The sequence below is a fragment of the Macrotis lagotis genome, chromosome 1 (genome assembly GCF_037893015.1).
Source record: "Macrotis lagotis isolate mMagLag1 chromosome 1, bilby.v1.9.chrom.fasta, whole genome shotgun sequence".
Taxonomy (NCBI): Eukaryota; Metazoa; Chordata; class Mammalia; order Peramelemorphia; family Peramelidae; genus Macrotis; species Macrotis lagotis.
The window spans coordinates 859,281,027-859,295,245 of NC_133658.1; the positions used below are offsets into that span (position 1 = coordinate 859,281,027).

Here is a 14,219-nt window from a genome sequence, read left to right on the forward strand (position 1 = left end):
GATTATCCCCATCTCACACTGATTCCTCATTTACTCTCCAGTCCCTTGGCACTGTTTAAATTATTTTAATTGGCTTTTGTTTGCATGTTGCTTTGCAAGTGTTTACTTATGTGTGAGAGACATTTCCCAAAGTAGGATGTAAGCAATCCAAGAACAAACCTCCTGTTTTCTAGAGTGAGACTGGAGAGGAAATCTGGATGCTGGGGATGCTCCAGAGGAAGGTTTTGTCTCCTCACTTTTCCTGAGGCCCCAAGAGAGGGGTCCCAGGTGTTTGACAGGATAAGCGAGCAGCCCCTCTGGGGACTCCTCAAGTCCACAAGTAGCCCCTTCGGATCCTTTTGTTCACCTAAATCTCCAGTCTTGCTGCTGAAACCTGTATCTGTTGGACTCCAGCCCAATCCAATAAGCATCTTTTGAGCACCTGGTGTTTGTGTGTAGGCTCAGTGTTAGCCATTGGGGGTAAAAAAAAAGACCAACATGAAGCTTTCCCTAAATTTGATAAGCTCCTGTCCTACCAAGGCAAGGGGAAAAGGGTACTAGGGGAAGATAAAGAATTTAACCAGATGAACATAGATGTGATCAGTTCAGGAGAAGAGAGAGCATCAATGTTTGAGATGAGAAAAGTCTCCCCTTAGGGGGTGTCACACCAGTGAACTTTGGAAAAAAAGGAAAGGGTTCTAAGAAATGAAGGGGAGAATGGCTGGTATTCCAGCCCCAGAGCAGGGCCAGCCTGTGCAAAGAGAGATGGCTGCCATATCAAATTTGGGGATTTCAGCTGCTGCTATTTTTATAGGATTGAAGAGTAAGAGGCACTACAGTAGAAAGACTGAGGTTTGATTCCTCACTCAGCAAACCTCAGTATCTGTGTGAACAAGTCATTTCCTTTTGGGCCTTATTTTCCTCATCTGTAAAATGGTTAGGGTTGATTGAAATTAGAGTCTCTTAACCAGGGGTCCCCAGTTCCATGGAGAGATTTCTTTTCTGTGGACTTGGGAAAAAACATCTTTATTTTCACTATCCTCTAGCTTTGTTTGTAATGCTATCATTTTATTTTGTATATTGAAAATGTGATTCTGAGAAGCAAGGGGCCCAGAGACATCTAGGACACAGAAAAGTGAAGGACTCCTAAAATACATTTCTCCAACCAGCCCTTCCATTTTCAGTAGTCTGGCTCTAAACCATGAAGGGTAACGAAGTAGCAGAAATGGTCTTGGTTCAATGTCCAAGGGTCAAGATTCCAGCTTGGGGGTGGCTAGGTGGCGCAGTGGATAGAGCACTGGCCCTGGAGTCAGGAGTACCTGAGTTCAAATCCGGCCTCAGACACTTAATAATTACTTAGTTGTTACCGTTTGCCTTGCAAAAAAACTAAAAAAAAAAAAGATTCTGGCTTAAAGCTGGAATCATCTAACCAACCCCCCACATCTTCTGGATAAGGATTCTGAGAAGTTAAATGAGTTGTCCATGGTCACATCAATCAGACAGTAGATGCTGGTTAAGGGCCTACTCTGTGCTGGGGAATATGAAAAGAGGGGAAAGATAGTCCCTGTCCTCAGGGAACTTACAAACCAATGAGTTCGTAGCTATCCAGCAGAGCCAAGATTCACAGACAGATCACAGGATCATATTTTTAAAGCTAAAAGTGATCTTAGAGACCATCTAGTCCAACCTTCCCCTCATTTTATAGACAAAGCTCAGAAATCCTAAGTAATTTACTGTTGTTAAATATCAGAACTCAGATTTTCTTGACTCCAGTCCCAGCACTCTGTCCACCATGTCACATTGCCTCCCCTTAATGGAAAGGACAAAAATGAAGTTCCTTACATGCAAGAGGCCAGAAGGGGTAGGAAAAAAGGAGAAAATGGTGCCTCAGATTCAGGTGAGATCTGGGAACAAGTCATAATAGCCAACATTTCCACAATGCTTACAGTGTGCCAGCCACCATGTTGTGTATCTGGTACTTAACTTCGGAACAAATAAATACCAGATCTTGTAACCACAGAAATAGTGGTACCTGATTAATAGACACAAGATAGACTGCCAATAAATAGAATGTTCCCCTGTGAAGCCTTCTCAGGAGCCTCCCCTCCCAAGTTGGAAACGATCTTTTGATTGTCCTATAATCATCATCATGAAAGCCTTCAGAATTGAGGCATTTACAGAATCCTGGAATCTCAAGGCTGGAAAGGACCTTAGAGGTTATCTAGCATAATCCTCAGTTGGACTGGAATGTTGAGAAGGTGGGTGGACACTGAGGTTCCTCAGCATGACAGCAAGAAATTGAATGGAGAAGAACTATGAGCCAATATTTGAAGTCATCAGGGATGGTGGAAGGATCACAGAGAGTGATCAATGATAATAGAGAAGAATGGCATAAATACTAAATGTGAACATTGAAAAAAGAGTATATTGGGGGTATGGCTAGGTGGTGTAGTGGATAAAGCACTGATCCTGGAGCCAGGAGTACCTGGGTTCAAATCTGGTCTCAGATACTTAATAATTACTTAGCTGTGTGGCCTTGGGCAAGCCACTTAACCCTGTTTGCCTTGCAAAAACCTAAAAGGAAAAAGAGTATATTGGGGAGGGGGGCTAGTTGGCACAATGGATAGAGCAGGCCCTGGAGTCAGGAGTATCTGAGTTCAAATGTGGCCTCAGACACTTAATAATTACCTGTGTGGCCTTGGGCAAGCCACTTAACCCAGTGCCTTACCAAAAAAAAAAGTATGTTGATGACTTTGGTCACTGTCTTTTGTGCTCAGAGAGGGCCAAAATAATCATGTTGGGGTCAAGGTACACAGTGTGTCCAACACAAGGTCAGGAGGCTCTCCACGGGTCAGTATCTATCTACTACAGGAGTGGAGATGTCTCTAAGTGTGTGCATCTCGCATTCTGCTTTGCTCATAGAGCACAATGCCTTCTTTGATGTGGGCACACCATGTTGGGTGGTCTTGTGCCAGTGTCTGCCATGTCTCTCAGAAGTGACCTTGAGAGTGTCCTTGTATCACTTCTTCTGTCCTCCACGTGAGTGTGTTGGTGATATCCGAGTGGTTTGGAAGTCACTATGGGAAGGAAGAAGTAGGCTGAGCTTAGCCCCTTCCACAATTAGTACAGTACCTAGCATATATAGCAGGTGATTAATAAATGCTTGTCTACTTTATATGACTGAGCTCTCCTGCTGAGCCAGCAATGTGGGAGGTGGCAGAGGATGTGTTATCATCCAGTAAGCCCCTATATTTCCTAATCTAGCTCTCTCTCTCTTCCCCCTCCCCATTCCTCCCTGCTGTCCCAGTTTGCCCATTAAAATGCTGACGTGCCAGGGAATCTTAGGGTCAGACAAAGGTCCATCCACTTCAAGGGATGCTTCCGTTTCCCATACTGCCTCCGACCCAGCAAGCCCAGGAACAAAGAGCATTTAGTCCCGTTCTGAACCGTCCCCGGGGGCCTGGCCTTTGTCGGCTCTGGGCAAGAATTCCTCAGCCAGTTGGAATGCTGTAGAAAAGTCCGATTTTGTCCCACAGGATGTGGGGAGCCTGGAAAGCATTTCCAACTCTGTAAATAATCTCTGAGCCTGTGGCTCTCTGGAGAGACCACACCCAGGGCCCCTGAGGACTGTCCCAAGGAGTGCTGACATATTAAAGGCAAATAACGGCGCCTAATAAATGTTGTTGACTTGTCATTTTTTAGAAATGATTTAGTAGTCTCGGGAACAGCTCCTGAGACAGATATTTTAGGAGGGGGGGGGGCTGGTAAAAAGTGGAAGGCGTCTAAGCATCAGAGCAGCTACTGGGGAAGATGGCACTGATCTGGGCAAATGTGGGCCAGAGGGCACAGTTGTTGTCAACTCTGGTCTGTCACCTCCTGACAGAAGCAGACACACTTACTACATGGTGGTGGTGGGGGGGTGACTCCTAATGGCAGTGATAACACCACCACCTTCCCTTTGTATAGAGTAAGTCTCCAAAAAACAAAAACACATCACAGCTTCTATCCTGTGAATCCTCACCTCAACTCAGGGGAAAAAAAGAGTTGGAGCAAGGATTCTTCTAAAAATAAAAAGCTGAGGCCCAGGAAAATCAGGGACTGTGTCTTTTTTCTTGGATTTTGCTTTCCCTGGTGGGCTGGAGGTGTTATATCAGGGAAGATCTTATTACGAACATGTCCAACTGATGGATTTTGTCCTTCACCAAACTACAACAGATGTCCGCAGCAAGAGAAGAGAAAATAGCAGATTTAAGAGTTGTGTCTCTTTTTATACTTCTGCTAATTAGCCTTACCATTTTAATGCTGCCTTGGCCCTTGATGAGCATTCCCAGGCCAAGAAAGGGTGTTCACTGAGGCTGGTTTTTGGTGTGAAATGCAAAACTCATGAAAATCAAATTTACTTATGTAATATAAGCACTTTAACTTAGTATTGGTCATGGTCAAGGAATGAATGAATGAAAGCATTCATCGAGTGTTTACTGTGGGCCAGGAAGAACCTTATTTAAACAAATGGCTACCTGTGGCAAGGATACATTAAATGGAGATCCCATTCTAGTAAGGACTGTTATAGACATGTCCCTAGCTGTGGCACATACTTTGTGTTTTAGTTAGTTCTTGACCATCTGGGTCAATGAAGAGCAGTATTATCATTATTATTATTATTAATAATAACAATAATAATAATAATAGCTAGAACTTATAAGGAATTTTAAGGTTTGCAAAGCACTTTACAGATGTTATTTCATTTGATCCTTACAGCAACCCTGTGTGGTAGAAGCTATTATCATCATCATCATCCCTATTTTTAAGATGAAGAAACTGAGGCAGATAGAAGTTAAGTGACTTGCCCATGGGCACATAGCTAGTAAGTGTCTAGGGTCAGATTTGAACTCAGGAAGAGAAGTCTTCCTGGCTTCAGATCCAGTGCTAATATCCACTGAGGCTACCAAATCTGACCCCTTTGAAATGAAAACTGAGTCATAATCATGAACCAAGCATTTTGTTGTTATTGGTTTTTTTAAGAAGCAGCGGATAGAGCCCAGGAGGACCTGAGTTCAAATCCTGACTCAGACAATAATTACCTAGCTGAGTGACCTTGGGCAAGTCATTTAGCACCATTGCCTTGCAAAAAAAGAAAAAAAGAAAGGCAGGCCCATAGCTCCAACCAAAGAGAGCAAAATTCCCTTCTTCCCTAGGGAGCACCCCACTGCTTGGCAGCATGCTGGCTTTCCCTTCAAGGCCTTCTCCTCTCCATCTCTGGACCCATGTAAAGTCCAATCTAAACAAAGCTCCCAAGGGGAAGCTAGGTGGAACAGGGATGGCTAAGGAGAGTCAAGAATTAGCATAGGGATCAGAATTGAATCTACAGGAGCTGATGAGATCAGAAAAGAGCCCAGGGCAGAGTGCGGGGGGGACACCCACAGTTAGTGGGCCTGGTCTGAATGAAAATCTAGCAAAGGAGATGAAGGAATAGTCAGACAGAAAGGAGAAAGAAGCAGCAGAGTACCATGCTTCAGAAACCTAGAGATGAGAGCATCAAGAAAGCGATCTGATTGACAGCGTCAGAAATACAGAGAAGTCAAGAAGAATGTGGATAGGGGAAAAGTCACTGGATTGGAGATAAAGCGAGCTTTGGTCTTTGTAGAGAGTAGTGTCAGTTGAATGAGCTTGGAAGCCAGACTGTAGAGTTGAGAGAGAGGGGAGAAGTAGAGGCGACTGTTAGGGAGGGATTGGGACAGGGATGGTTGAATCAAATGAGGGGTGGATATGTTGCTCTTCTGGTTTTGCTTGTTTTGCTGTGTAGTCCTCATCCATATTTCCCTGTATTTCTCTGAATTCCTCATTTTTAAAAAATCTCTTTTGGCACAATAATATTTTGCTACATTTTATATACCATAGTTTGAATTTGTGCAACCATTCCTCATTTAATGGGCACCAACTTTGTTCTTGACTTTTTTTTTTGCTACCACAAAAAAAAAACTGTTGCAATTAATATTTTGGTGTAATGGTGCTGTGCTAAATCACCAGCCTCACTTTCTCCTCCAGAGTCCTCTGGGTCCAGTGGCCAGATATGAATCAGGACAACTGGAGATGACCCTGGATGTGAGGCAGTCAGGGTGAAGTGACTTGCCCAAGGTCACACAGCTAGTGAGTGTCAAGTGTCTGAGGCTAGATTTGAACTCCTATCTTCCTGACATCAAGGCCAGTGTTCTATCCTCTGTATCACCCAGTTACTGTTTTTCTGTAAAGGCAGCTAGGTGACTCAGTGGAAAAAGGACCTCCTGGAGTTAGGAGGACATGACCTGAGTTTAAATATAGCCACAGACATTTGATATTTATTAGTTGTGTGACCTTGGGCAACTCATTTAACTTCATTGCCTCAACAAAAATAATAATGATGATGATGATGATGATGATGATGATGTCGATGATGATGATAACAAGATCCATATAATAGATTTGCAGTTTCATGTGTAATTATTTTGTTGTATGTGTCTTTTTTGCTTTCTGCTTCTTACCCTCTTGGGGCATATGCTTAGTAATAAGATATCTAGTCTAGAATTCTCTTTATACCTCTTTCTGGCTTAGAAAGATAAATAAGTGTTTTGATTTTTAAAATGACTTTTCCTCCCAGCCTTCAAATCTTGCTGGGTTCCAGGTTCAATGTAAAAAGTGTGTAGCAGAATTAATAAATTTCCACAAGGTGATGAAAGCAAGCTATCAGCCCAGCGACAGTGTTACCCATTCTGTTCCTTGTAGACATGAAAGATTGTCTGCAGCAAGTGGCTGTGTGGTCCCAGATCTGTTATGGTGACCCTGGCTTGGTCAGGAGAGCTGGATCCCTCCCTCATGTCCTCTCTTCTTCCTTCCACAGTCCCGGCTGCTCTCACCCTGGATCCTGTCACTGCCCATCAGCGACTCATACTGTCAGATGACTGCACAATTGTAGCCTATGGGAATCTCCATCCCCAGCCCCTGCAGGACTCACCCAAGCGCTTCGATGTGGAGGTGTCCGTGTTGGGCTCCGAGGCATTTGGCAGCGGTGTCCACTACTGGGAGGTTGTGGTGTCAGAAAAGACCCAGTGGATGATTGGCCTAGCTCATGAGGCTGTCAGCCGCAAGGGCAGCATCCAAATCCAACCTAGCCGTGGCTTTTACTGCATCGTCATGCATGATGGCAACCAGTACAGCGCCTGTACAGAGCCCTGGACCCGGCTCAATGTCAAGAACAAATTGGAGAAGGTGGGCGTCTTCTTGGACTATGACAAGGGACTCCTCATCTTCTACAATGCAGATGACATGTCGTGGCTGTACACCTTCCGGGAGAAGTTTCCGGGAAAGCTCTGCTCTTACTTTAGCCCTGGTCAGAGCCATGCCAATGGCAAGAATGTGCAGCCTCTGCGCATTAACACAGTGCGTATTTAGTGACCACTGATGAGGGGGGAGCAGGCAAGCTGACCTCAGAACTGGGAAGGAGGGACAGACAGAATGCTGCCTTTGTTCAAAGGCCTCATTGTGCTTCTTCCCCCAGTCTTTGTGATCAGCCACCCTGCTCCCTTTGCCATCCATCCATGCTGGCACCCTGCTTCAGGGGCCTTACTAGATGAAGCCTCAGGCTGGTAGAGAAGTTACTTCTCCCTGGACAGCTCGAGGCTTGCCCATGACTGGTGCAGGGATCAGATTTTCCCACCTCAAACACAGAGTTGTTTCTGACTCTGATCCCTATTTGGCCAATGGCCATTATTGACTCCTAAATGGAGAACAGAATTTCTCAAGGTCTGTGAGCTCCAAACCCCCTACCAGCCCCAAATTCCTAAGCAATGTTTTTTCTCTTATTTTTCCATGGACTATGCACATTGTAGTTCTCACAGCCCCTCAGAGCAGCAGCCTCTCCTTGTCATATAGACTGCTGGTTCCCTCAGGCATGAGGGCGAAACAACACAGTGCCTCATGGGTGAGAGACCCTTAGGAGCTCTCTCAATGCCAGCCCCTTGGAGGAAGACTCTGGAGTGGTTTCATCTTGGTAGATGAGACAGTACATGGACCCCCTTTCCCAGTCTCAGAGATTTTAGAGAAAGATGTGGGAAAGAGGATTGTCAAAGGCAGGTTGGGAGGGTCAGAGGGAAACTCTGAGGGACCTAGGTATGCCATTGTAGGCAGGGTAGGATTGGAGGAGTAAGGACCTTAACTCATTGCTTCTCTGGTGAGAAGCTATCATATTATTTAACCTGACACTAAGCTTGGCTTTTCGAATGGAACTTAAAAGATGAAGATGAGGCATAGGAAAGGAAGTTTTGGGGGCACAGATCTCTTGATATTTATCTCTTGGTGCCCAAGTCAAGAACTCTAATAAATATCTAGTAAAAAAGAAAAGAAACCTTGGGATAGGCTCCAGGTCCATCCCTGGTGTAATCACTGACTTGTAGCCTACCTAGTCTTGGTTGTGCATTGTGTATTCCCACAAGACCGTGGAGCTTTGGGCTTTGTTAGGGGAGGGAGAGGTCAAAGGACTTCTGAGGGCTGATCTTCTGTAGCTGACTTTGCATGACCCAGGAGCCCAGGCTCCAAGGAGGTCTGCTTCAGGAAAGGAAGGATTCTTCATCCATATCTAAACCCTGCTGCTGTTGGAATTGGGCCCAAGCCTTCCTCGTTCCCCTAGGCTCACATCACCCTACCCAAGGCAGCTTGGAATTCTCAGGGAGAAAAGGGGACTGCTCTATACCCCCAAGTCAAAACTGAGATTTCCTTCTTCTCCTGGCCCCCTGAAACAGTTTCCAGCAGTGACCCCTGGATTCCCAGTTAGTCATTTCAGGGCCAGATCCTTTCAGGCAAATTTGAGATTCATTCTCAGATCACTAGTATTCACCAAGTGAGACCAGGAGTTGAAACATCTTAGCTCATGGGAAAACAGCAATTATGGCATGGTTCGGAGCCCCCGTATCCTCACCCCAGTGTGCCTAATAATCAGCAGTCCCACTTGGACTCCTCCGGACCCCAGGGCAGCAACAAGCAATGGAACAGAATGGAAAGGAGCTGCTCTGGAGGGACATGGTTGGGAAAACTGGACCCATTGCCTGTATAACCTCTCTCTGTCCTTCCCCTCCTTCTTTGATCCTTTTCTCTTCCCAGAATGCAGTATTTATAATAAAAAAGAAAGAAAGAAAGAAAGAAAGAAAGAAAGAAAGAAAGAAAGAAAGAAAGAAAGAAAGAAAAAAAAGGTGACAATATCCATTTTGTGACTAATGGTGCATTTGTACAATAATTAAATTAAAGTTATGGGATATTATGGTTTGTTTTTCTCAATGAACAAGGCGGATCATAGACAAAGTCTCCAAGCCTTGGTTGGACTCGTTCTTCAAACCTCTCCCCTCTTCTTGTTTTGCCCAATTTCTCTTTTGGAAACAGCTCCCTCTGCCTCCCCCTCCCTATCTCCCTTTCCTTCTCTCCCTCTGTCTCCCCCTCCATCTCTGACTCTGTCTCTCTCCTTGTCTCCATCTCTCTGGCTCTCTGTTTGTCTGTCTCTAGGATCTGACCACCATTCCTATTCAGTCTTTCCCTACTTGGGGCTGGGTTACCTTCAAAAATACCTGTTGGATTAATTTGGATTTCACCCTCACCAGTCAAGATTCAGAAATCCACCATCTTTGAGCGGGCTGCCAAAGTATAACCAGGAAGTCTTTAGAATGATCAGCCAGCCCTGTGGGACCCAGTTGCCCAAAAAAAACAGCTTTTCTCCTAAGTTGAGTTAGACCTTTAGGAATCTCCCTAGAGAGCCTGTTATCTGTTTGCACCTTAGAATAGATTGGAGTGGGATCTCAAGGGCTTAAGAAGATCCCCCATGGCTTCTTTCCTCCTTACATCTTAGCATGATGGAACTTTATCACATCCTTTCCTGAAAGCGGGTTTCAGAACATCAGAGAAGACATGAGAACTCAGAAGAATGAGGGGAGATGCCACTAAGAGGGCAAAGGACACAGACAGGAGAAAGGGCCTGGCAGCCTGTGTCATACTAATCGCCAGATATCTGTTTAACATCTTCCAGTTGCAAATCCCTTCTCACAGAATGCCCACCTGCAGAGAGAGCCTGGGAGTTTATTGACCCAGAGCTAGAGGAGGTGGAGACCAGATTGGGAAGGAAAAAATTTGAGTTTAAGGACAGAACAAAACCTCAGAGATGTCAAATGATGGAGTGGCCTCAGAATGAGGCAGGAGAACTGTGGGTTAGAAACACCAAGTAATTTGAGTCCAGGAGCACTGGGCAGGATTATGCAGACCCATATGGCATGGGTAGGCTAGTGGACCAATGTGGGCCCAAGGGATCGAGTAGAAATCCAAATAACAAGTAGAGGAAGCAATAAGAACGTAGACCCAGGTCAGTGGTTGCTTTGTTCAATGAACCTTTTCCTTCCCGATACTTGCCTATTAAAGGCCTGTTCCTAGGGAGAATTCCATAGGTCAGGATCTAGCCTCAATTTTACAGATGAGGAAATCCAGGTTCTGTGAGATTAGCTGACAATGAATGAATGGTAGGCTCTTGGGATTCCTGGCCCAGCCCTCTTCCCATTGCCTGTCGCCATGAGTCTTGACCACCACTGTTTCCACAGCTGTTAAGGTGAGTAGGAAGGGCCACCAGCAGGCGGCTGGGCCCCATGCACTGTGGGTGGGAGTGGAAAATGGGGAGGGAGGAGTGGAAAAGAAACAAGACAGAGGTGACTGGGGGATTGGACTATTTAGGTATGGGGTGGTGAGGAGAGGAGCATAATTAAGTGAAATAACTTGAGAACAATTATGAAGCACTCTGTAGCAAAAACTATTGGACGACCCAACAGAAGAAGCTCATATTTATCTAGTAACTCGAGGTATTGAAAGCACTTCCTGTGCATTATTATTTCATTGGGTCCTTATAATAGTCCTGAGCTGAGAATGCTATCAGCAATCTCATTTTCTAGATGAGAAAACTGAGGCTTGGAGAGAGTTGACTTGCCTGGGGTCACATAGCTCCTGAGGGTCTGAGCTGGGATTTGAACTTAGGTCTACATGCTTCCAAGTTCATAATTGTGTCTGGCTGCATTGAACTTGGAGTTGGGGAGATTTAAGTGATTTCAAATCCTGGCTCAAATATTTAGCAGTGGTAATTCTGGGGAAACTGTTCCACCTCTCGGTGTCCCAGTAAATTATCTGATTTGTAAAATGAGGATGATGATCCTTAAGCTATCTAACTTAAAATCATGAAGCATTATGTTAATGTGTTATTACTATAATCTAACCAGAATCTGAAGGGGAAGGCTATCGAGGGGAAATTAGTGGGGGAAGGCTTCTTGGAGGAGCTCACGGTCATATGAACACATAGATTAGTGGGGGAGGTCATTCCCAAAGGCAGAGAATATAGCTGGGGTAAATTATACTGTGTCTCCAACATGGTTAAGTTACAAGAAAACCTAAGACAGCCTTGAAAGGTAAAAATTCACAAAGGTATATAAGCCAGGGAAACGGTCAAACAAAAGTTATGGGTTGATCATGGGTACAAAAGTCTCAGATTATTTTAACCTGCAGCTGAGGGAGTTACCTTGGACCAAATAATCTAAAAAGGTAAGGTCCTTCTAGCTGTCTGTAACTGTAAATGTTTATATCTGATGATAAGGAGACAGATTATTGTAATAACAGGTTAAGTTCTTTGTGAGGTGGGAGTGGGGGAGAGGGATCAGGATAATGATGAGAAGAACAAATCAAAAGAGGAAAGAATGCCTTTGCTCTTAGCCTTGAGGTCCTGCCTCAGAAAGATGAGTGCAGCCGCAGTGAGGAGAGTAGCCAGAGATAAGAGGGCCAATCAGAAAGGCAGAGTAGCCTTGATTGTCCACAGGTGTTAATTAAAGGGTACTGGAGTTCTAGTTGGAATCTGCTGCCCCAAGGAGGAGGGATGACTCTATAACCCACCAACACGGTTCCCCACCAGCCCGGATGTCTAACTCCCCCAGTGGGGTTTGGAGAAGTTCCAGCCCACCCACAAACTGTCAAAGGAATTCTCTCCACAGGCAGAGAGGAGCTGTTTTACTTCCCAGCCCCCACACTCATCAGGGTCAGGGAACTAAGTAACTATACCAGTTTTATCCAATCCACCTCCTCCAGAACAGGGGGACCAGTGTTGCTCCTTACCTTTGATTCTGTTTCACAGATCTGAAAGAAAATGGGATCATTTAATACCTTGCCAAAGATGTCCAGGTTCTAGGACAGGATCAGACAACTTTGGGACCTTCTCTCTTGAGATTCCTCCAGGACAAAAAACAATCCATATTAAACCACCTAGCAAAACAAAAACAAGCTCTAGGGATAGAGCTCTCTGCTGTTAACCAAGAAACTTCCCCCTGGAGAGGACTCGACTCCCTTGGAGCTGATTGCTCATGATCCAAGATCCCTTCCCTTGCTCCCTTTTTTCTGACCTAGACTCTTGGCTTTATGCCTCCCCTCCACTTTCCACCCTTATTTCTGAGTTAAGAAACCAGGACCAGAAGGCTTGGGTTTGGGATTTAGGGGGTTCACTGGAACAATGAAACTTCTCCAGCATGGTCTCTGAAGTCAAGGCAATGATGAATGTTATGGGCTTCCTCTTGATCCTGACCTAGATGGCTCTGAGGATTGGAGATGCAATTCCAGGCAAAAGCCAGATTGGGAGACAATTGGGAGACAAAATTATGAAGTCAAAGAACTGGAAAGGAGCTTAGAATGAAAATTGTCAAAGCCAGGAGGGGCCTTAGACCACAGGATGTCAGGGCTAAAAGGACCCTTAGAACATAGGATGTCATAACTGGAGAGACCCTCAGGCTTTGTGACATCTCATGAATGCCAGTGGACCATGGACAAGTTGTCCATCAGTCAGCTCTCACTCTAATCAAGAATAAGATAGCCTGCCATTGAGTTCTGCATAATTAGAGCACATTTGGGACAATATATGTAGATTGCCATCATGTTTTAGATAGAACATTGGCAAGGTAGACCACATCTCCAGAAGAGTGAAGAAGGCAAGGTAACGCAAAACCATGCCACTCAAGAATCATCTAAAGGAACTACAGATGTTTAGCAAGGCAGACATTTAGGGGAGGATGAATACTAGGAATATAGGCTGTTTTGTGAAAGAGGGGTTAAGCTTGTTCTGATAGGTCCCAAATGCCATGGGTGGAAAGTTGAAGAAGTAACATCACTCCCAAGAAATGTGCAATCCCCCTCCATGAGGGTGTCCAAGTCTAGAGGAGATGACTGCTTGTCTTGAATATTACAGAGGAAATGACTGCCCGGGCAAAGGGTAGAATAGAGGACATCTTTTTGGTTCAATCCAGTTCACAGCCCATTCAACTTGATGACTCTTTGAGTCTCCATTTCCTAACTATAAATAAGGATATAACCTCTACCCTATCTCCCTCATGGGGTTACTGGAGAAAAGATCAAGTGAGAGGTAACCATGCTGCATGTAACCAGAGATAGACACTCAAATTTCCCCTCTTTTAATATGAATTTAATGTTAATTTAAGTCATCGACCCTAATTCCTAGTTAGGAATTGTCAGTCAAAGGGCTGAGGTTGGGGAGGAGTGCCTCTAAAGCCTTGATTGATCTGACAGCTAGTACTGGGGACACCTCAGTCTCCTTTCACAGACCAGGGAAATCTTAAAAGAACTCTGAAGGATGAGAGCTCTGAGAAGAGGCAAGAAGCCCATGGTCTGGGCTCACCAAGGACTCTGCCACATAGGTCAAGTCATCCCTTCTTTCTCTGCTGTATCAGGTTGCTTTAACAGCTGACTGATCCTTACACCAGGTCCTTCCAAGCCTTGTCCTCCAGGGGGCAGGCCTGATTCTTGAGAGGCCCTGCCCCCAAGGACAGAGCCAGCACCTACCCACACCTGGTACATTGGTAACCAAGCCCAGAGCCGAAGCAGAAGCAGAAGGCAGCAGCCACAGAAGGGGACTATATACTTTCACCCCCAGCCTAACCTGAGTCTATCACTGGAGCTTCAGGGATTCAGAGGTGGGTGTTGGGAAGACTTGGAAATAGGGATGACTAGGGGAAAGGAGAGGAAGGTATGGATTTGGACCCTGGGGCCCACATCACTGCAGTAGGTCAGCCCTGGGAACTCGAGTGATCTGAAAGCTTTGGGATTTTTTTTAATGTCAGCAGCACAGATCCTTTTCTAATTTGAGAAAGGCCTGGGATTCCCTTGTGGGATCAAAGGAGCTCCTCTCCCACCAGGGA

General features: G+C 45.2%; 1 protein-coding gene across 5 annotated transcripts in view; it reads left to right on the top strand.

The window, feature by feature from the left end:
- Window positions 1-14,219, top strand: part of TRIM62 (tripartite motif containing 62) — a 91,778-nt gene that overhangs the window by 48,098 nt on the left and 29,461 nt on the right. For 4 of the 5 annotated variants that reach the window (XM_074217866.1, XM_074217861.1, XM_074217864.1 and 1 more), the window contains exon 5: window positions 6,854-13,994. In XM_074217866.1, coding sequence (XP_074073967.1) covers window positions 6,854-7,404 — 551 coding nt within the window. In that variant the 3' untranslated portion in view covers window positions 7,405-13,994. The remainder of the gene's footprint in view (window positions 1-6,853; window positions 13,995-14,219) is intronic. The other variant, XM_074217862.1, reaches the window with a different exon arrangement.